Source organism: Magnolia sinica, chromosome 15 (assembly GCF_029962835.1).
Source record: "Magnolia sinica isolate HGM2019 chromosome 15, MsV1, whole genome shotgun sequence".
In the NCBI taxonomy this organism is placed as follows: domain Eukaryota; kingdom Viridiplantae; phylum Streptophyta; class Magnoliopsida; order Magnoliales; family Magnoliaceae; genus Magnolia; species Magnolia sinica.
The window spans coordinates 5872682-5893300 of NC_080587.1; the positions used below are offsets into that span (position 1 = coordinate 5872682).

General features: G+C 42.8%; 1 protein-coding gene across 1 annotated transcript in view; it reads left to right on the plus strand.

Annotated features, from left to right (window-relative positions):
- Positions 1-116: 116 nt before the first annotated feature.
- LOC131227684 (vacuolar protein sorting-associated protein 60.2-like) overlaps positions 117-20619 on the plus strand; it is a 34328-nt gene continuing 13825 nt past the window's right edge. Inside the window, exons 1-2 of the mRNA XM_058223476.1 lie at positions 117-275; positions 9277-9428. Coding sequence (XP_058079459.1) covers positions 207-275; positions 9277-9428 — 221 coding nt within the window. The 5' untranslated portion in view covers positions 117-206. The remainder of the gene's footprint in view (positions 276-9276; positions 9429-20619) is intronic.

The window sequence follows — 20619 nt, forward strand, 5'->3', positions numbered from 1 at the left end:
ATTGTGCACAAACTTTTAATTAGTTAATTGAGCCGGATTTATGATGAACCGGAAGCCGGTTCGGAAGAAACGTGTCCAAACCGTCCGGTCCGAGTGTTATAAACGCTGCACTTGACTTCTTCTCGAGGAAACTGCGTTTCATCTGGATTTGGGTTCGTCGATTCCCAGAAGAAGAAGAAAGGAGAGAGAGAGAGAGAGAGAGAGAGATGAGGAGGGTTTTTGGAGTGAAGAAAGAGAAAGAACCTCCTCCGTCCATACAAGACGCTTCCGAGCGGGTATTTCCCTCTTTTCATCCCTCTCTTTTCTTTTCTTTCTTTCTTTCTTTTTTTTTTTTTTTTTTTTTCAATCTCTCTTTTCCTTTTGTATTTCCCTCGTTTCCTTATTCCGTCTTTTCCAAGCTGATTATAATATATTAATCTCTTTCTTAAATTTTCGCCTTCTGGGTGCTTTTGGTTTTGCACCAAATATTTTGCACCAAATATCATGAAATATAATGATTAATCAGTCTAATTTGGTGAATTTTATGATATTTGGCGCAACCAAACACATTGTTTTATTGTAATCGAAGAAATCGAGAAGCTTTGTTTCCAACACAGTTGTTATTCAATTGGCTCATGTTTTTTTTTATGCATGGTAATGAATTGTAAATTCAAAAGAATGAAAAAAAGAATCGATTCTAATGACAAAGCGATTTATGAATTAAAGTATGTACCATCTACTTCTTTAATTCGCGAAAACAGGAAATTGGGTGTATGTAAATCAAAAGGGGTGGGTGTAAATAGTGGTCCATGAAAAAAATTTGGTCTTCATTAAATCATCACCATTGTCATCATCATCGTTGTCATCAACATCATCGTCATTGTCATATCATAGCCTTGTTCAAGCTATTTGGGGTCTGCTGACGCATTGAATAAGGACAATTATTCTAAATCCTTTAATGCGATCCAGTTATCAAATTGATGAGACTTGCAGTGTCTTGATTGCTAGCATCGACTGAAGCAATTGTATATGTACCACACAAATGTATTGGATTTTTTTATTTGTAAAAAAGTAACTGAAATTTTATTACTAACGAAGGATCTGAAGATCCAGGAAAGAAAGCAAAATACTGAAACTAACACTCAAGGCCATGATACCTTGTGAGGGGAGAAAGTGACCAGATTAAATGAAGTGTTTAATTTGGATCCATATCCTTACCCTGCACCACAATATTTGACCATTCCTAACATATATCTGAGGGAGACATTCCTCCAAACTTGGAGGACATAGTAGTCCATTTGATGATCGACCCTTTGATCTTGTCAATAATCGCTAACGAATCTAAGAGTCTTTGAAGATCCTATTGTTTGTCTCTTCAAACCACCCAATAAATGGCAAAGGGTACAATGCTCCACAAGCTGAATCTCTTCCCACCAAAAGGGCAGTTGATCTAGATGATGAAATGTTCCTCTAACTTGGAGCAGCTGGGAGGGGAGATCTTGAACTCATTACGGAAGAAGTTCCAAATTTCGGAGGCCATCAGACAATGCAAGAGCAGGTAGGGGTCGTTCTCTTCGCATGCTTTGCAGTTTGCACGTAATACACCCATTCGGAATAGCCATGCCGCGATGTTGAAGCTTATCAATTGTTAGGAAATTTTCTTTAAAGTGAGCCACATGAAAGCTGACACTCTGGAGGAGGGGGGCTGATGTTTTCCCTGTGGAAGAAGTGGACATCGACTTAGGATCGTTTGCTGATATTTTAAAGAAAGACTTTGTTGTGAATTTGCCCGAAGTATCCCATTTCTAGGTCATTTTGTCCCTTTCTAAGGGTGACAAGCAAATGTTATTCAACAAGCCCAAGAGCGATTGGAAATCCTCTGATTACTCTTCTTTCAAGTTCCTTCCAAGGGAAATGTTCCATGAGAGATTAGCACCAATAAAATTTGAACAATCCTTCACTGAAACATGCTTTTCTCTAACCAGCCTTTATAATCTGGTAAACTTGAGTGCTAGCAGACCGTTGCCAGTGCACTTGTCCTCCTAGTCTCCTAGAAAAGGATGGAATCCCCATTCTTGGGATGAAATCTGAAACCTCCTAAAGAGTGATCTCCCCCATTATTTTGACTGATCTCCCAAGCCAGCAGTGTCTTTCCACATTCTGGAGACGGAGGCTCTCCGCCTTACTCAGGGTATCCACCCTTTACTAGCAGATCCATATTTCTCAGCCACTACCTTCTGCCAGAAAGCTTCTTTATTCTCCACAAAGCACCACCACCACTTGCAAGATAGATTTCTAATTCTCCTCAACTTCTCCAAGGCCTAGCCCTCCTCTCTCCTTTTCCTTCTGAGCTTTCCTCCCAGTTTGCCATGTGAAAGTTTTTCTTATCCCCTGCTCTGACCCACAAAGACTTCCTCTGGATTTTTTCTATTCTAGTTGCTACCGCTGCTGGAATCTTGAATATAGATAGGAAGTACACTGGCTAGTTGGCTAGAGTTGATTTGATAAGGTTTTTCCTTCCTCTAAATGAGAGATGACCCCTCTTCCAAGAGGCAATTCTTTTCTCAATTCTCTTGATAACCAGGTCCCAAATTGATCCCAAAGGGAGAACCAAATAAGAAATTGGGATAACCTCGAACTTTACATCCCATCCTTTCAGCCAAACAATTAAGGCTAGAGTTGTTAACCTCAATACTTTCTATTGTCTTTTGTTGAGATTAACCTTAAGGCCTGATATCGCTTCGAAGCATCTAAGACTAAATTTGATATTGGCTACATTCTTGGAGGAAGCTTTGCAAAGAACTAGACTATGGATGTGGGCTGTACAACTGTAAGACCCAACTGGGTGAATGAAATAAGGGACTGACCCAAGACTAGGTGGGCAATACTACTGCACACCCCTTTCATTCATCCAGGTGAGTGATATTGTTGTATTGCTCACATCCACAGTCATTAACAAAGATAAAGGGTCTCCTTGTCTTAAGCCCATAGAGCTCGAGAAGTGATGCGGGACAATTAACCACTTGCTCTAAAAGCTCGAATTGATAGAGCATGGCAAATCAATCCCACTCGGGCCCGGTGTGAAAATGCCCCCGCATTAATCAACCCCGGTGAGGAGTCTCGAACACAAGACCTCTTGCTCTGATATCAATTTGATGCAGGACAATTAACCATCTACTCTAAAAGTTTGAACTGATAGAGCATGGTGAATTAATCCCTTTATCTCATAGCCCAGGCCCCAAATACATGGGTTTCGCCTCACATGAGCCACCCATCTCACATGGGCTCCAAATCCATGGATTCTGCGGGCCGCCTACCCTGAGTGTGCCCCTGCATCCCACAGGCCACCCCACTCGAGCCTGGTGTGAAAATGCCCCTGTATTAAGAAGAAACCACAAAGCGAACCATTGATGGGAATAAAAAAGAAAGTAGTCGAGAAGCACTCCCAAATCCAACCCTTCCATTTACTGTTGAAACCCATCTTATCCATCATATAATAGATGGAATTCCAATCTACTCTATCATAAGCCTTTTCCATGTCAATTTTACATATGATCCCCAGTTCCTTGGATATTCTTCTAGAATTAATAAATTCATTGGTTATTAATATGCCATCCTAGATTTGACAGTGTTCAACAAATGCACTTTGGTAAGGGGAAATGACCTCTTTCATCACCTTTTTCAATATGTTAGCTAAGGTTTTGGCAATGATCTTGTAGATGCTGCCAATGAGGCTAATTGGCCTGAAGTCCTCAAGTTCCGATGCTCCATTCTTCTTCGGGATCAAGGAAATCATGGTAGCATTGATGCTCTTGTTTAGCCTTCCCCTATCATGAAATTCATAGAATCCTTAAAAAAATAATAATGAAATTCATAGATAACGTCCATCAGATCTAACTTGATGATATTCCAACGGCTTTGGAAAAAACCAATTGCAAAACCGTCTTCTCCTGGAGCTTTATCGTTGTCCATTCCTGCAAGAACCTTTCTAATTTCATCGATCTTGAAGGGTCTTTCCAGATTGCAGCTCATTTTTCGGAGTCTATTGAACTGAATGCCAGCTAGCCTTGGTCTATAGCCCTCTTTTTTCGAGCATAGCTTCTTGAAGAAATCCATTGTGGCCTTTTGAATCTCTTCCTTATCTTCTATCATTTTTCCATCAATACGAACATATGCTCTAAGATATTTTTTCTCTTCCTAGGATTTGCCATATTTGGGAAAAGGCTGTGTTATGATCCCCTTCTTTCAGCCGGAGGGCCCTTGAGCACTGCCTCCATGCTATATTTTCTTGCTTGATGAGGAATTTCCACTACCTTCTAAGCACCATTCTCTCTTCTTTCGCTACGTCCCATTACTTCTTTTCTAGCTCGTCTTTGTGGTCGATGATTAATTGAGTCAGATTTGGTGGCTTCAAGAGCTTTCAATTCTTTGGGACCATGATCTCAATTTTGACTTGATAACCTGCAGCCTCTAACAGAATATGAAACCAGCCCATCCAACTACATTAGATTCCGACCGGTATTCCTTCACCATATTGGAGCAACCTGGGATTCGAACCAGTTCTTGAATTTAAATGGTTTCAAGCCCCATTGAGGATCGCTCATGTCCAGCAAAATCTGGTTGTGATCTGATATTGGTTTAGGGAGGACAGTCTGAGAAGAGGAGGATGGATCTTTCCCCACTCCTTGTCCACCAGGAAGTGGTCCAGCCTGCACATGACTGGATGCTTCTGGTGGTTGGACCAGGTAAAAGAACCTCCTTCAAGTGGAAGATTGATGACCTCATCGTGATTAATAAATTCTGCAAAACCTTTCATAACTCTCGATGAGCTGACAATACCATTCTTTTTGTGTGTGAATCTGATGACATTGAAATCGTCACCCAGGCACCATGGGAGATTCCATTGTGCCCTGATCCCCTCAAGCTTTTGCCATAAGAGCTTTCTCTGTGCTTTATCGGAAGGGACATCTATATTTGAGATTACTTTTTCCTTACCATTGGATAAATTGACCAGACAGGCAGATAACGTGAAATCTCCTATTCAATGATCAGATAACTTGAAGACTTCGTCATCCCAAATTGTGAGCAGCCTCCTTGCTGATCCTAATGCGGGTTTAGCCAACCAGCTGCACTTTTTGTTACCCCAGATCTGATGGACTAAAGCATCATCAACTGACTGAAGCTTAGACTCCTGGATGAGAAGGATTTCGATTCTACACTTCTGGCTGCGGCGATGAACTGCTCTTTTAAAAATTTTTTTTTTTTTCTGGGTGACCCATACCTCTGATATTCCATGATAGATTCCTCATTGGTTCACCTTGGTGATCTCTGCCCTTGCTAGTCTTTCTTGCTGTCGGGTCATTCTTCATTGAGTGGTATTTTTACCAGGATTGCCATTGATGTTAACCTTTGAGCTTCCTTCGTGGTTTTTTTTTGTCACCTCGCTCTCCTTTTTCCTTCAAGGCTTTAATGCCAAAGTCGCCTTTGATCCAACACCACAAGAGATTTCTAAAGACTGTGGTGTGGGTGAGAGCTTGAAAGCTCCAGCTCCTTAGCCAAAGCCGCTGAGTTGACGGGATATGGTCCGGTTTGCACTCTTCTAAAGGCTCCAACTCTCCTTCAATATCTCCCCATCTGATTACATCTTTGTTCTTGAACTGGATCAAATCATTTGCTGCACAAACTCCCAAGGGACATAACGAATAAGCATGGTTTCCACCACTGTCTGGGTGTCACTAGCAATGCTTGAGGATTTAGATCAATCTGCTGCTTCTAATGGGTGATCTGACTTTTTCGGAAGCATTGATTTGCTAGGCTTGAGATGAGCATTGCTATTTTCTCTCTCTAGACCTTGAGCGATTGAATTGAGGGAGCGAACTAGAGATCTTTTACCTTTCCCAATGAGAGGCCCTCTGGAGTGATCGCCTTGATGAAAAGGCCATCGAGGGCTGACACCTTATCTACCTCAAAAGCATCAGTGCTGTCATTGGCTTGCATCCAAAGTGTGGTTGACGTGGGAATCATAGATATTTGAAAAATTGTTATCACTGCTAGACAATATATCGACATCTTAAGAATCTGATGAAACTGCATTTGATAAAGCTTTCCTCCTTCAAGAAGAGCGGTAAGGGCATGATTCTGAATATCGATGTTGGGGGGTGTATTGGCCCGACCAAAAAAGATACGTTATGGCTGTCGCATATCAACATTAGTTTGTATTGGACCATAAAGGTCCGTATCGGTCAAATTTTATAAAGCCAAAGAATTAAGGAAAATATCAGGAATAAAAAAGAGAATTAAGATATTCAAAAATCTATCATTTAAAAAAAAATAATATTTTGGACATGCAATGATGGCGTTTTGGACCATTCTTTGATGATAATGTTGTCTGTCGGTTTAACTTGTTGAAGGTTGGCTAAATGGGCCCTAACCGAATGCAAATCAAGTATGATTTGGTGAATTACAACCCATTACATTGAAATACATCAAAAGAAGATAAAAGTATAAAAAAGAATGTAAAGGTTTACCTTTCTTTTTGATTTTTCCCATAATGGTCCACTTCGCTTCTATTTGTCGAATCCCATTAAGATAATTTGTTTGATCCTAAAATAGGTCTGTCTAGATCTAGCCTAAAAAGATTTTTTAAGCTTCCTCCATGGTTTAAAAGAAAAAAAGAAGAAGAGGAGATACGAGTGAATGAGTGAAATTTTGCAAAAAAGAAATTAAATTATTTTATAGTTGTATTGGCATGTATTGGTCTATATCGGTGTCGATATGCCCTGTATCGGCCTAAACAGGCTGATACAGGCCGATACGAGTAAGGTTTTTTGTATCGGGCCGAGATAGCCCCATATCACGTATCATCTTGTGCCAATATGGATACGATACGGTCATATTGGCCGATACAATACAAATATTCAGATCTATGGGTAATGGCCATCTCACGGGACATCGAAAATATCATGGTAATGAAGCGTATCACCTGATCTTCCATGATGACAGATTTCCTCCCGTCTTGGCGACACATGTGAGCTTTAGTTGGCGGGTAGCTGAGATAAGACTTGCTTTTCAGATTTTTTCCCTTCCAATTACGATAGGGCTCTGACCTCTCCCTACTGACCTTGGCCATGTGTCTATCATTTGCCATGTCTATTCGGGAGGAGATGTGGCTGGATGTAGGATCGTTCGCATGTCCTTCTGCTTCTGACCTTCAACCCTACCTACCACTGCGGGATACACTATGCTATGGAGCACTGAGGATCCAAACAGCTTTGATCGGGAAGCTCTTGTCAAGGACTGTAATGGAGACCTGTCTCTGCAATATATCTGCATGGCTGAGTTATATTTTGGTTCGAGCGTAATCCAGTAATCCACCCTGCTTCCAGTGAAGGATGTGGGGTTGATCTTCAAAACTCTGCAGAAACATGCACCTACCTCCATGAACTTTTCAAGAAACTAGGCATGGAGGGGGATCCCAAAGATCCTGATCCAATGTATGGGAGTTACTTCATCTGAACACAGTAAGATGGTTGCGATAGTTCTATGGGACAGAGCTTCGGATATCCACGCTATGGCTTCCTCCTCTGATTGGAACTTGAACAACACGTTATTTGTGAAGCTTGAGGACCAACACCTTACTTTTGGAGAAAGAGTTAGCCCATAAATCTAACTATGAGAGTGTTTCATTATTGATTTCATCTCCAGTTATCCCCATTGTGGTGTCTTTGAGCAGGGATATCTTCTCCTTGTCTGCTTCTCTGTCGATGGAGATGGTGTTGCCAGCTACATTTCTTCTTGCCCTTCCCATTTAGGTCTGCTGAGGTTTAGCAGTGCTCCATTGCAGTAACCAAACTGACCAATTCCTAGTGTTGGCGTTATCATCTACCTTGTGTGCTCGAATCAGAACTCATCTGATTGGAGCGCCCAAAGACGGGTCTCTTCTCTTGAGAGGGATAAAAGTTCTCCCTTTTTTCTCAAGCCATTGTCACCCATAGCCGTCTGCCTCACATCTCTGTGCCAATGGGACACTCAATCGTGGCCTTTGCTTCCTCGCTAGAGCCAAAACAGGGATTGACTTTCTTGATCTGTCCTTTGGGAGGAAAACATCCCTCACCTTCCCACATTCCTCAAACAGTTCTCTAATTTCCTCCGAGGATGATGAATAGGGGATGTTGGCTATGAAAATAGATGTTAATTCCATGGTCGTCTTCCTTTTGACCTCCTTCCGGCCCAAACCAATCTCCTCATCTTTGAATTGAACTGGTCTCCTCCTGAGCTCCTTCCAGCCTGACTGAATCATTAGCTTCGTTGGTGCTCAAAAGTGTTTTGCCATGGAGAACTCAATCTGGTTCTCACCCCATTCCTCCTTGATTGTCGAGTTCTTTCCAAATGTATTGGAAAAGAAGGGAATAAATAGATCTAGTTACAAGACTTACTAGAAGTCTTTTATAGTTCCGATGAAATATCTAATCTAGAATTTACTGGTCGACCCCAGCCCCAAAAAGCTTGAAGAAGATGGTCGCCCCCAATAACTTTTAAATCTGATGGGTCTCTTGCTATGGATGGTGGACACCCAAAAAGTTAGAGGAGGAGAAGATGGCGATGATGATTGATGGGTCTCACCAACCCAAAGATTAAAACAACGACGACAACAACAACAACAACAATTTTACTTGCTTGATTGATCAGGACTCGCTGGGTTGACCCGACCCAGTGAGTGACCAAGTCCCTACCCAAGTCCTAGTTTAGGAATTATGAGCCGTATATGCTGAGAAACAGCCCCAAGAATCATTACAAAATCAACAAAAACAACAGTTGTAAATTAAGATATCTAGCTCCAAAGGACCTCCCTTTGGATTTCCCTTGGAAAATGAAGTTATCCTATTTGCATTCATAAAAAAAAGGAAGTACCCTATGTGCAATGTGCTATGGGTATCCTATGACCTGCCTTTGGATTTCCCTTGCGAAATGAAGTATAACTATGTGCATTCATAAAAAAAAAGAAAAAAAAAGAAAAAGAAAAAGAAGAGAGGAAGTATCCTATTTGGAACGTGCTATGGGTATTTTTACTATCGCCATGACATGCATGTGGTAGGATTTCCGTAGTATACCATCTGCAAGTAATTATCCGGAGGACTTTTGAATAGCTTTGAAACATTGTAGAATATTATGGTTTCTCATTTTCTTGTCTAAAAGTGGTCCTTTGACTATGTAATTAAAATCCTTGCTTCATGCGCTTATATTGAATCATGTTATTCTGTTTCATTTCCTTTTAAACTGATTGTAAACTATTTTCAGATTAATAAAAGAGGTGAAACTGTGGATGAGAAGATTAAAAGGCTTGATGCTGAGCTCAGTAGATACAAAGAACAGATAAAAAAGACACGACCTGGTCCTGCTCAAGAAGCTGTGAAGGCTCGGGCTATGAGGGTTCTCAAGCAAAAGCGGATGTATGTGCCTTCCACTGGTTTCACTTCTAGTATTAACTTGATTTACATGATTCATGGTTCTTTCAGCTTTATTGTTTAGAAAATGGTTTTTCATCATATAAATAAGTCTGAAATACATCCAACTTTTTTTATTCTTCTTATAGGAAGATTGCTTCATGTAAAGAACAATTGCTTTCTGTGCTTGTTTAGTTATCAGTTTGATTTATTGGTTATTTTGTCTTGTCTTCTTCCATTGTCACCTTTCTTATGCTAGAGCAACAAAAAAAAAGGTACTTAGTCACTCTTCTCTCCCTCTCTCTCTTGAAAGGTGGCAACAAATTTATCAGACGAGCGGCACAAATGCGTCAAAACCATACAAATTGACAAAACCAAAAACAAACCCTAAAAATTACATCAGAACATGATCTACGTTTTCCCCACCCTTACATGACTCCCATTCAACAAACAAACGCAAACGCCCTTATTCAAGGTGTCCCATAATGGTAACAATGATCGTAATGGCCACCGCTGTTACCGTTATGATGTGGGCCGTAATGGGCGTTACAACTTTGTTTTGTTTTGTTTTTTTTTCTGAAGAAAATGTTTTTGGACTATTACAGGGCCGATAGTTTTTTTTTTTTTTTTGTAGTAATGGCAGTTATGGCCGTTTCAGCCTCATAACACGCAACGGTTATGATTGTTATCGTTATGTGGCGGCCATTATGGCCTTTATGTAACCGTATTGGTATACCATGCCCTCATTACCACCCAATCATGGCTATGGCCAACGTTTCGAAAGCATCATCCATTTCTTTCCTCCCAAACCACCCAAAGGCCTGCCAGCATGCACAAGCGCCAAATATCTTTCATGTTCTTCTGAACCTCCACACCATGCCATGCCAAAAAGAACTCTCCTATTGATTTTGGCGTGACCCAACATATATTGAACTTGGGCATGAAAGCGCTAGATATCTTTCGACTTCTTTTGAAGCTCCACACCATGCCACGCCAAAAAGAACTCTCCTACTGATTTTGGCATTGACCCAACATATATTGAACTTAGACACAAAGCTATGGCAAACCTTGGAAGCGAAAGAGCAATGAAGAAACAAGTGGTTTACTGATTCAACATTTGCCACACACAATAGGCAAATATTACATAAGACCATCCCCATCTTTTGGAGATTATCCACCGTCAACACCCTTTCTCGACCGATGAGCCAACCAAAAGCTGCAACCTTCAGGGGAGTGCTATAAGACCAAACATACATAGAATTTATACATCACCTGATTTGTTGCTATGGAGCACATAATAGAACGACTTGACTGAGAAGCTATAATGATGCAGGACATGAAAATTAACTATGATATGCAAGATCTCAGGCTTTAGATCAAACTAATTCAAAGTGATGCAGGACATGAAAATTAACTATGATATGCAAGATCTCAGGCTTTAGATCAAACTAATTCAGAAACATTCATATAAAATTTCCACATCCCACACAAAAGTTCAAACATTCAAGCAAAAAGAATTTGTGCGGGTCCAAGCCTACGCATGTTAGGGCTGGATCAATAAAAATAATGAGCCAAACGATACTCAAAGGGAAGTAAAACTCATCCACACATGCACAACAATTCGTCCGTAATCCAAGGGATTCACCAGTTTCAGTTCAGAGAACCCTAGAAAAGGGGCAAACAAATTAAAAATAATGCAATCTAGGTTTAGGGTTATGGAAAATAGGTATGAGAGAGATAAAATAGGTGAAAATTCTGAACCTGGCGACAGTCCACACGCGCGGACAGCGGGCCAGGCCTGACGCACGTGCGCAGGGGCCTGACCGCACGTGCGAGGGGGCCCCGAATGCAGAAAACGCCTCCTTGGCTCTGGTCGGCCAGGGGAGGGCTTCAAAACCCCCGAGTTTTGTGTCAATCGGATGCGCGGTCTGTGCGTGGTGCTCCGCTGAAGTTTCAGCCCTCCTGCAGGGTTACATTCTGGAAACCGGCTGTACGGAGAAGAATTGCTACAAAAACTAACGGATTCGAAGCGAGGATGGTTGTAGAAGGTGAGAAGTATGGATGAGAGAAGATAGGGGCAGATCGGGATAGATGTGGCTTCGCACCACGGTAGTTAGTCCTTCGACGAAGGGAGAGCTTCGTACCCTATTGGATTTCCACAACTCAAGAACTCAGAGGAGTAGGAAAACGCAAGAATTTTTATTAATCTTCAATGAGAAAAAAGAATTACAAGGGGTGCCTATTTATAAGAAAACCCTATACCCCAAAACTCGCGCTATGTGCGCAACCTATTACTTGGCGATGAAGTAATAAAAAATAATAACCAATCAAAATAATCTAAACCGTCCATGATATTCTAAATAACAATAATAAGCAAAATCTAAAATATGAGACTAATTAGACTAGTGGGCCATGATCATGAAACCCATGATGGGCTTTACTTGACTATCGGGCCCACTCCAACGAACCAAAACTGTCTTCTAATTAGGAGGCCCTCCCTGGACGCCCTCGCGTACATGAGTAGGGGGGCGGCGTGCTTGTGCATGTGCGTGTGATGTCCCCATCAACTCTCTCTGGCTGCGAAGATTTCGCCACTGGCGAAACAAAGCTCCTGAACCTCTTTAGAATGTCAGGATCAAGTCTCTGAAGCTCCTCAGTGAGCCACGTGCTGTCTGAAGCTGGGCGTGATTTCTATTTAACTAGGTACTTCTGAAACCCGCCGTCCAATGTTGATACTATTTGATGGTCCAGAATATCCTTTATTTATTCTCTGGGCGTGTGAAGGTTATGTATGGGAGGTAGGCTGGGAAGAAAAGTCGGGAAGACGGCATGTATCAAGGGACAGATCTGGAGAATCAGGATGGGTGGGCGAAGGGCCGGACAAAGTAGTGGTCCCTTGAAAAGCAATTAGATCCTCCACATTAAATGTGGAAGTAATTCCCATGGAAGGTGGAAGATCTACCATATATGCATTGAGACCGTTTCGTTTTATAATTTTGAAGGGTCCAGCGCTACGCGCGCGTAATTTACGAATGACGCCCTGAGGATATCGCTCGGGCCTAATGCGGACCATCATAGAGTCCCCTGCATTGAATTTCTTGAAATGTTTTTGCTGGTCTGCAGAAAATTTGTAATGCTCATTACTAGTAGTGATCTTTTGCTTGATTTCTTGATGCAATGAATGGATGTGATGCGCAAAAGACTCTGTAGACTCTGATGGCCTACAGGACAATGACATAAGGACAAGATCAATAGGCTTTCTAAGCTTATAACCAGTAACGACTTCAAAAGGACTTAGACCTGTGGACCTATTGACCGAACTATTGAATGCAAACTCGGCTATGGGTAGTACGGCGTCCCATGTCTTGGTGTACTCCCCCACTAAACATCTAAGCAAACTCCCACCTCAGTCTAACCATCGGTTTGAGGGTGGTAGGCAGAAGAAAATTGGAGCCTAGTATTCATCATGTGCCATAGTATCTTCCAAAAGTAACTCAGAATCGTACTTTATGGTCATACACTATGGTTTTTGGTAACCCATGCAGTTTGACAACCTCACAAAAAAACAGCTTGGTAACATGAGATGCGTCGGAGGTCTTAGAACAAGGAATGAAGTGGGTCATTTTAGAAAAATGGTCCACGACAACAAATATGGAATCGTGTTTCCGAATAGTCTTGGGGAGTCCAAGCACGAAGTCCATACTGATGTCCTGTCAAGAGATGAATGGAACTGACAAATGTGTGTATAATCCCGTATTTTGTTTCTTTTGCTTTGCCACTTGACAAGTACGACATTGCCCTATAATTCTGGCCACATCTCGCTTGAGGCGTAACCAATGAAACCTATCTTCCACTAGTGCAATGGTCTTGGCTCGACTGAAATGACCCGCGACCCCCCTGAATGTAACTCCCAGACCAGAAAATCGTGGAGGGAGGTGCGTGGTATGTACAAGCGGTTACTCCTAAACAAATATCCGTTTAAAATCAAGTACTCGTTGTTAGCTCCTGACGGACTCTCTAACAACGACGCATACACAACTCCAAAGTCTGGATACTCAGAATACTCTTCTTTGATGCGCTCGAGGCCCGTGACTTCGACACTTATGGAATTGAGTAATGCGACTCGACGACTCAACGTGTCGGCAGACTTATTCTCTACACCAGCCTTGTGCTTAAGTACAAAAGTGTACTCTTGAAGGAATTGAACCCACTTGGCATGCCTAGGGTTTAATTTCTTCTGAGAGTTCAGGTATCTCAAGGCCTCGTGATATAAGAATAAGACGAATTCTTGTGCCAATAGGTAATGATGCTAATGGCGCAGTGATTGCACTACCGCATAGAACTCTTTGTTATAGGTGAAATATTTCTGCTTCGCCTTATTCAATTTTTCGCTAAAAAAGGCGACAGGGAGCCCTTCATGACTAAGTACTCCTCCTATGCCGACTCCAGACGCGTCACATGCGACTTCAAAAGCTTTTGAAAAATCCGGAAGTCGCGTGACTGGAGCTTCGGTCATCTTGACGTTTATCTCCTCGAAGGCTTTCGAGGCTGCCTTTGTCCATAGAAACTTTTTTTTTTTAATAATGTAATTCGTGATGAGCCATAATGGAACTAAAACCTCGAATGAACCGCCTATAGAAGGTGGCTAAGCCGTGAAAGCTGCGCACCTCATGAATATTGCGGGGTTCAGGACAATTGACTATGGCCTTGACCTTCTCTGGATCTGCCGATACGCCTTCAACTGACACAATAAAACCTAAAAAGATGACACTACTGGACAAAAACAGACACTTCTTTAGGTTGGCGTATAATTTCTCGGCTCTAAGGATCCCACAAACTTGCCTCAAATGGGCGAAGTGTTGCTCCTTGGTCATGCTATAAATCAAGATATCGTCAAAGTATACTACTAGAAACTTCCCCATGAAGGGCCTCAACACTTGGGTCATCACACACATGAAGGTGCTTGGGGCGTTAGTTAACCCAAAAGGCATAACTAGCCACTCATATAGCCCGTCCTTCGTCTTGAAGGCCGTCTTCAACTCATCACCAGGGTGGACACGGATTTAGCAATAACCTCTTTTGAGGTCAATTTTTGAGAAGATAGTAGCATTGGCCATCATATCCAACATGTCATCAAGACGCGGTATGGGAAATTGATACTTGACTGTGATTTTGTTGATGACCCTACTATCAACACACATCTTCCACATGCCATCTTTCTTAGGTGTAAGAAGGGCGGGCACGGCACACGAGCTCATGCTCTCTCGAATGAAACCCTTCTCTAGGAGTTCGTCAATCTGTCTTTTCAACTCAGCGTGCTCCTTTGGGTTCATTCTGTAATGCGGGAGGTTTAGTAGAGTCGCCACAGGGTTTAAATCAATGGCATGTTGTATATCCCTCATAGGAGGAAGCTCATTGGGTAGATCATCAGGAAAGACATCATGAAACTCATGCACTACCTGAACGGCCTCAGTGGGTAACTCTACACTAGCCTCTGGTACACTCTCCCTAGCCACAAGGGCGTATACCATCGAGTCCGCCTCCGTTTCTCGCTCAAAGTCTTTAGCATTTAGAATATGGAGAGGTTTGGACTTGGACTTCGACTCCTTTAATTCTTTTGAACCGCTCACACCACTCTGTGTGGTGGACTCCTTTCCAGTCGTGTTCTTGGGTGGCAGAGGATTTAGCTTGACCTTCTTGCCCTAAAACCAGAATGTACACACATTTAAATGACCAAATATGGTGACATCTCTGTCATAAAGCTACAATCTGCTCAAAATGATATGGCCAACATCCATGGGAACAACATCGCACCAAAGTGTCTTTATATGATCCAAACTGAATAGGAACAAGACAACGGTGCGAGACTGGAATGGAAGTTTCATCAACCCAGGAGACTATAGGGTTGAGATGGGCTTCCAGCTTTAAGCCCAAACGGCTCACAATGCTAGTCAATGCCGCATTGGCACAACTACTACTATCCACAATCATCTTACAGCTCATTTCTTTATAACTTGCATAAGTATAGAAGATCGTGTTGCGGCTCTAGTCATCAGTGTTCTTGGCTTGAGCCAAAGCGCAACGCACAATTGCGAGGGTCACAGACTCTTGCGCTCCCTCTTCCTCATCACTAGGGGTCTCTACGGGCTCATGTTCTTCCTCTTCGCCGTCACTCTCTGGGGGCACTACTTCTACTTGCCCATCAATAATGGATACTTTGGTGCCCTCTCTTGTGCCGCACTGGTGGGGAAAGTGATCAAACCCCTGACACTTAAAATATCTAGTTGCTCCACTTCCACGCGAGCTAGACCCAACAATCTCTTTACCCTTATCGTCCTTGGTCTAGGCTGAAAATTGTTGGAAGGTTTGTTTTGGTATCCAGTGTTAGGTTTAGCCCCAGAGGGGTTGGCCTTAGCACTGGACTCGCGAAAGTCAAACCGCCTTCCCACAGACGCTTTGAGATATTGCTCGACGTCTAACACTAATTGATACAACTGTTTAATAGTGTCTATATCTTTGGTGAGCAACTCTCTCTTAATGTCAGGACGAAGGCCCGTTTTAAAACGAGCAAGGGTAAGTACGCGGTCCTCATCAACCTTGCAACAGGTCAAGTACTTTTCGAACTTCTCAATATAGTTAGCAATACTCATGGAACCTTGTCGAAGAGACTGCCACTCCTCAATCAACCGTAAGCGATAAGAGAAAGGGAAGTACTTTTCTTTAAGTGTTTCTTTCATTTCTCCCCAATGGACTATTGGGAGTTCCCTCGCTCTTTCTTTCTTTCGCTTTACCGTCGCCCAAAACCTCTTTGCTTGGCCTTTCATCTTGGCGAATCGGACTTGACGAACATCTGTCATATCATATCACTCAAAATAGTGGTCCATATCCGCCAACTAATCTAAAAAAGCTTTAGGGTCCAAGTGACCATCAAACGTAGGGGCATCTACTCTAACTCCCTTGAGGAGTTGTGTATTTGGATCATATTGATCATGATGTCCCTCACGGGGTGGGTGCACAGGTGCGTGCCCATGACCAAGCCGCCTCCATTCCTTGGTCTAACCTCCTGACCACCTGCTTGAGATTAGACATCTTCCCCAATGGTGGGGTTTGCCCCGAGGGAGGCCTTTAGTTGGGCAACGCGATCATTAAATTGGTCAGGGCGTTGATCCATGCGTTGTTCCAAGCGCTTAGTTAAGGAATCAACTTGCTTGGTTAACTTGTTCACTGATTTTTGCAGTTGCTCCATGTTTAGTGTAGGGTGCAAACCAAAATCACGACCCGTATTTGTGGGCATACAACTGCTAACTCTACCTAAGGACTTTCTACTACGACTATATGCAACTAAATGAGACTAAATGATCCTATGAGACTCTATATGAGGGAAACTACGCAGTGCTACCAAAATCCAGCAATATAGTTGTCGAAATAAGGGAATAACAGAAAGTTACAGCAATGTGAATTGCTAACTTCCTGATAACAGAAATTTCAACAACTAATATCAGTAACTAAAGACTTCTAAACAACTGTATACCAAAATCCAGCAATATAGTTGTCGAAATACGGGAATAACAAAAAGTTACATCAATGTGAATTGCTAACTTCCTGATAACAGAAATTTCAGCAACTAATATCAGTAACTACAGACTTCTAAACAGCTATATATGATGAAACTGGACGCATGATGGACTTAAACAAACTACCTTAAACATGTAATGCATTCCCCTATAAGAACCCTAAGCTTTAATACCATGCAAGATCTCAGGCTTTAGATCATACTAATTCAGAAACAATCACTTAAAATTCCACATCCCATACAAAAGTTCAAACATTCAAGCAAGGGGAATCTGTGCGGGTCCAGGCGTACATAGGCTAGGGCTAGATCAGTAAAAATTATGGACCCAACGATACTCAAAGGGAAGTAAAAATCATTCACACATGCACAACAATCAGTCCCTAATCCAAGGGATTCATTAATTTCAATTCGGAGAACCCTAGGGTAAGAAAAGGGGCAAATGAATTAAAAATAACGCAATCTAGGGTTAGGGTTATGGAAAATAAGTATGAGGGGGAAATAAGAAGGAAACCTGAACCGGACGACAGTCCTCGCGTGCGAACAGCGGGCCGGGCTTGACGCATGTGCGCAGGGGCCTGGCCGCACGTGCGAGGGGCCCCGAATCCGGAAACCGCTTCCTTGGCTCTGGTCGGCCAGGGGAGAGCTTCAAAACCTCCAAGTTTCGTGGCAATCCGACGTGCGGTCTGTGCGTGGTGCTCCGCCGAAGTTTCAGCCCTCCTCTAGGGCCAAAATCTGGAATCCTGTTGTAAAGAGAAAAACTGTTGCAATAAAGGACAGATTTGAAGCGCGGATGGTGGTAGGAGATGAGAAGTAGAAATGGTAGAGGATGGGGGCGAATCAGGATAGATGTGGCTTCGCACCACCGTAGGTAGCCCTTCGATGGAGGGCTTCGCACCCAATTGAATTTTTCCACAACTCAGGAACTCAGAGGAGTAGAAAAAAATGCAGGAATTTTTTTTATTAAACTTCAATGAATCAAAAAGCTACAAGGGGTGCCCATTTATAAGAAAACCCTATACCCCAAAACTCGCGCCATGTGCGCAACCTATTACTTGGCGATGAAGTAAACCAAAATAAAAACTAATCAAAGAAATCTAAATCGTTCATGATATTCTAAATAACGTTAATAAGCAAAACCTAAAATATGAGATTAATCAGACTAGTGGGCCATGATCATGAGATCCCATGATGGGCTTTACTTGACTACCGGGTCCACTCCAACAAATCAAAACTCAGTCTTCTAACTAGGAGGCCCTCCCTAGATGTCGTCATTGATCCAGATCGACGGTGGGGCCCTCCTTCTCCTTGCGTACGTACGTAGAGGGGACGGCGTGCGTATGCGTGTGCCCATGATGTCCTCATCAGTCTACCTCCGTTTCTCGCTCAAAGCCCTTGGTATTTAAAATATGGAGAGGTTTGAACTTGGATTTGGACTCCTTTAATTCTTTTGAGCCGCTCGCACCACTCTGTGTGGTGGACGCCTTTCCAGTCATGTTCTTGGGTGGCAATGGATTTAGCTTGACTTTCTTACCCTCGAACCAGAATGTACACACATTCAAACGACCAAATATGGTAACATCCCTGGCATAGAGCCACGGTCTACCCAGAATGATATGGCCAACATCCATGAGAACAACATCACACCAAAGTGTGTCTTTATAAGATCCAAACTGAATAGGAACTAGACAACTGTGCGAAACTGGAATGGAAGTTTCATCAAAAGAAGGCTTACAAGACGAGCTCGTATGAGCACAAAGAGTATAAGCACGAAGAAGAATGCTCAGTCTCAGCAACAAGGCGAAGGCTTAAATAGGTCCCTGCAGAAGCCACACGGCCTCCTCGAGTACGCCAAAAGGGGGGGCAGAAATGATTTTGAATTCTTTCAAAAAGAGGAAGGTTAGGATTGAGGATGGGCTTTAAGTTTCAAGCCCAAAAGCCTTACAGTGCTAGTCAATGCCACATTAGCACAACTACCACTATCTATGATCATCTTACAACTCTTTTTCTCCACATTTTTGCATAAGTATAGAAGATCATGTTGCGACACTGGTCATCAATGTTCTTGGCTTGAGCCATAGCGCAACGCACAATTGCGAGGGTCGCGGACTCTTGCTTTCCCTTTTCCTCATCACTAGGGGTCTCTACGGGCTCATATTCTTCCTCTTCACCGTCACTCTCTGGGGGCACTACTTATACGTGCGTAGGTGCGTTTTTGGGGGGGGCTTGTGCGTTTGCGCGTGATGTCCCCATCATACAAGAACCTTCCTTGTACCATTTCATCTGATCCTCCACGCCACCTTTCGGGCAATGCAATTGAACGTGGTTCAAAATGGATATCAACTCCGACACCTCATCCAAAAGGAAAGAGTAGCAGGGAGGAGACCGTACACCAAAATCCCTACCAGTTGAGAAATATCGCGCTACCATAATGTCTCGAGGCACTAATAAACGAGCAATCCTTGGGAACAAGACTTGCAACTAGGGCTGTCAATGGGCCGGGCTTGGGCTGGAGTATCAAGCCTAAGGGTTGGGTTCGGGCTTAAAACACAAGCCCGTTTCTCAAATGGGATGGGCTTGGACTTACCTGTCCAAAAGCCCTTTGGTCCGGCTTGGCCCAAACCGGCCTGGCCTGGTCCCATGGCATTTCCCAAAATTTAAATTTCTCTCCTTCCACAACATTTCTCCCTTCTTTCACTTTCCCAAAATTTTTTCCTTCCCAAAAATTTCTCACCTTCTCTCTTTAGTGCCTCTCTCTCTCTCTCTCTCTCTCTCTCTCTCTCTCTCTCTCTCTCTCATCTTTGCCTGTTTTATTATGCAACATCCTTGTATTTGCTACAAACTTTTCATTTTCTCCCTTTTTGCCTTTGTAATCTCTCTCTCTCTCTCTCTCTCTCTCTCAATAGATAGAAAGACTCCCTCTCTGTTTCCACCAATCTTAGTAGTGTCTGAAGGCAGTCTTAAGGTTATTGGCAAGATTTAGTCCATTCCTTCCGTCGGATCTTATAACCTCTCTCATCTCTCAATCACTTCTCAGGTCTCTCTCTCTCTCTCTTGATTTTTTTCTGCCATTGATCATAGTGCTTTTTTTTTTTTTGGTTAATTGACAAAATATGATTTTACTTGCACGGGTAATGTTAAACTACACGTGTGGGTAATCCATGCCATTCATCAGGCAGGCCTTGCCATGTATGTTCCTTGGCTAAAGACTCTCTCTCTCTCTCACTCTCTCCCCCTCCCCCCTTTCTCTCTGTGGCTTAGGCTTGGGCCAGGCCCTGTCTAAATATTTCAGCCAGGCTTGGGCTGGGTTATTTTGGCCCGTCACGGTCTTGGGCCAGGTTTGGATTTAGGTGGAACAATGCGGGCAAGGCTTGGACAAAGCTTGGCCCGGTCCCTACCCAGTCTATTGACACCCCTACTTGCAACGCTACATCCCCAATTCACACATCTTCCCAAAAGCGGATCCTATCTCCATTCCTTAGAGCAAGCCAACCTCTTCCCTTAAAAAAAAAGCCTTTACTAAAAGGATACCTTTGTATATAGTCGGCGCTCTATATGTAGATGTCTCCCTAGTGCATCATCTTCATTACTCTCTTTTGAGATCTCTAATTTATGAAAAAAATAATT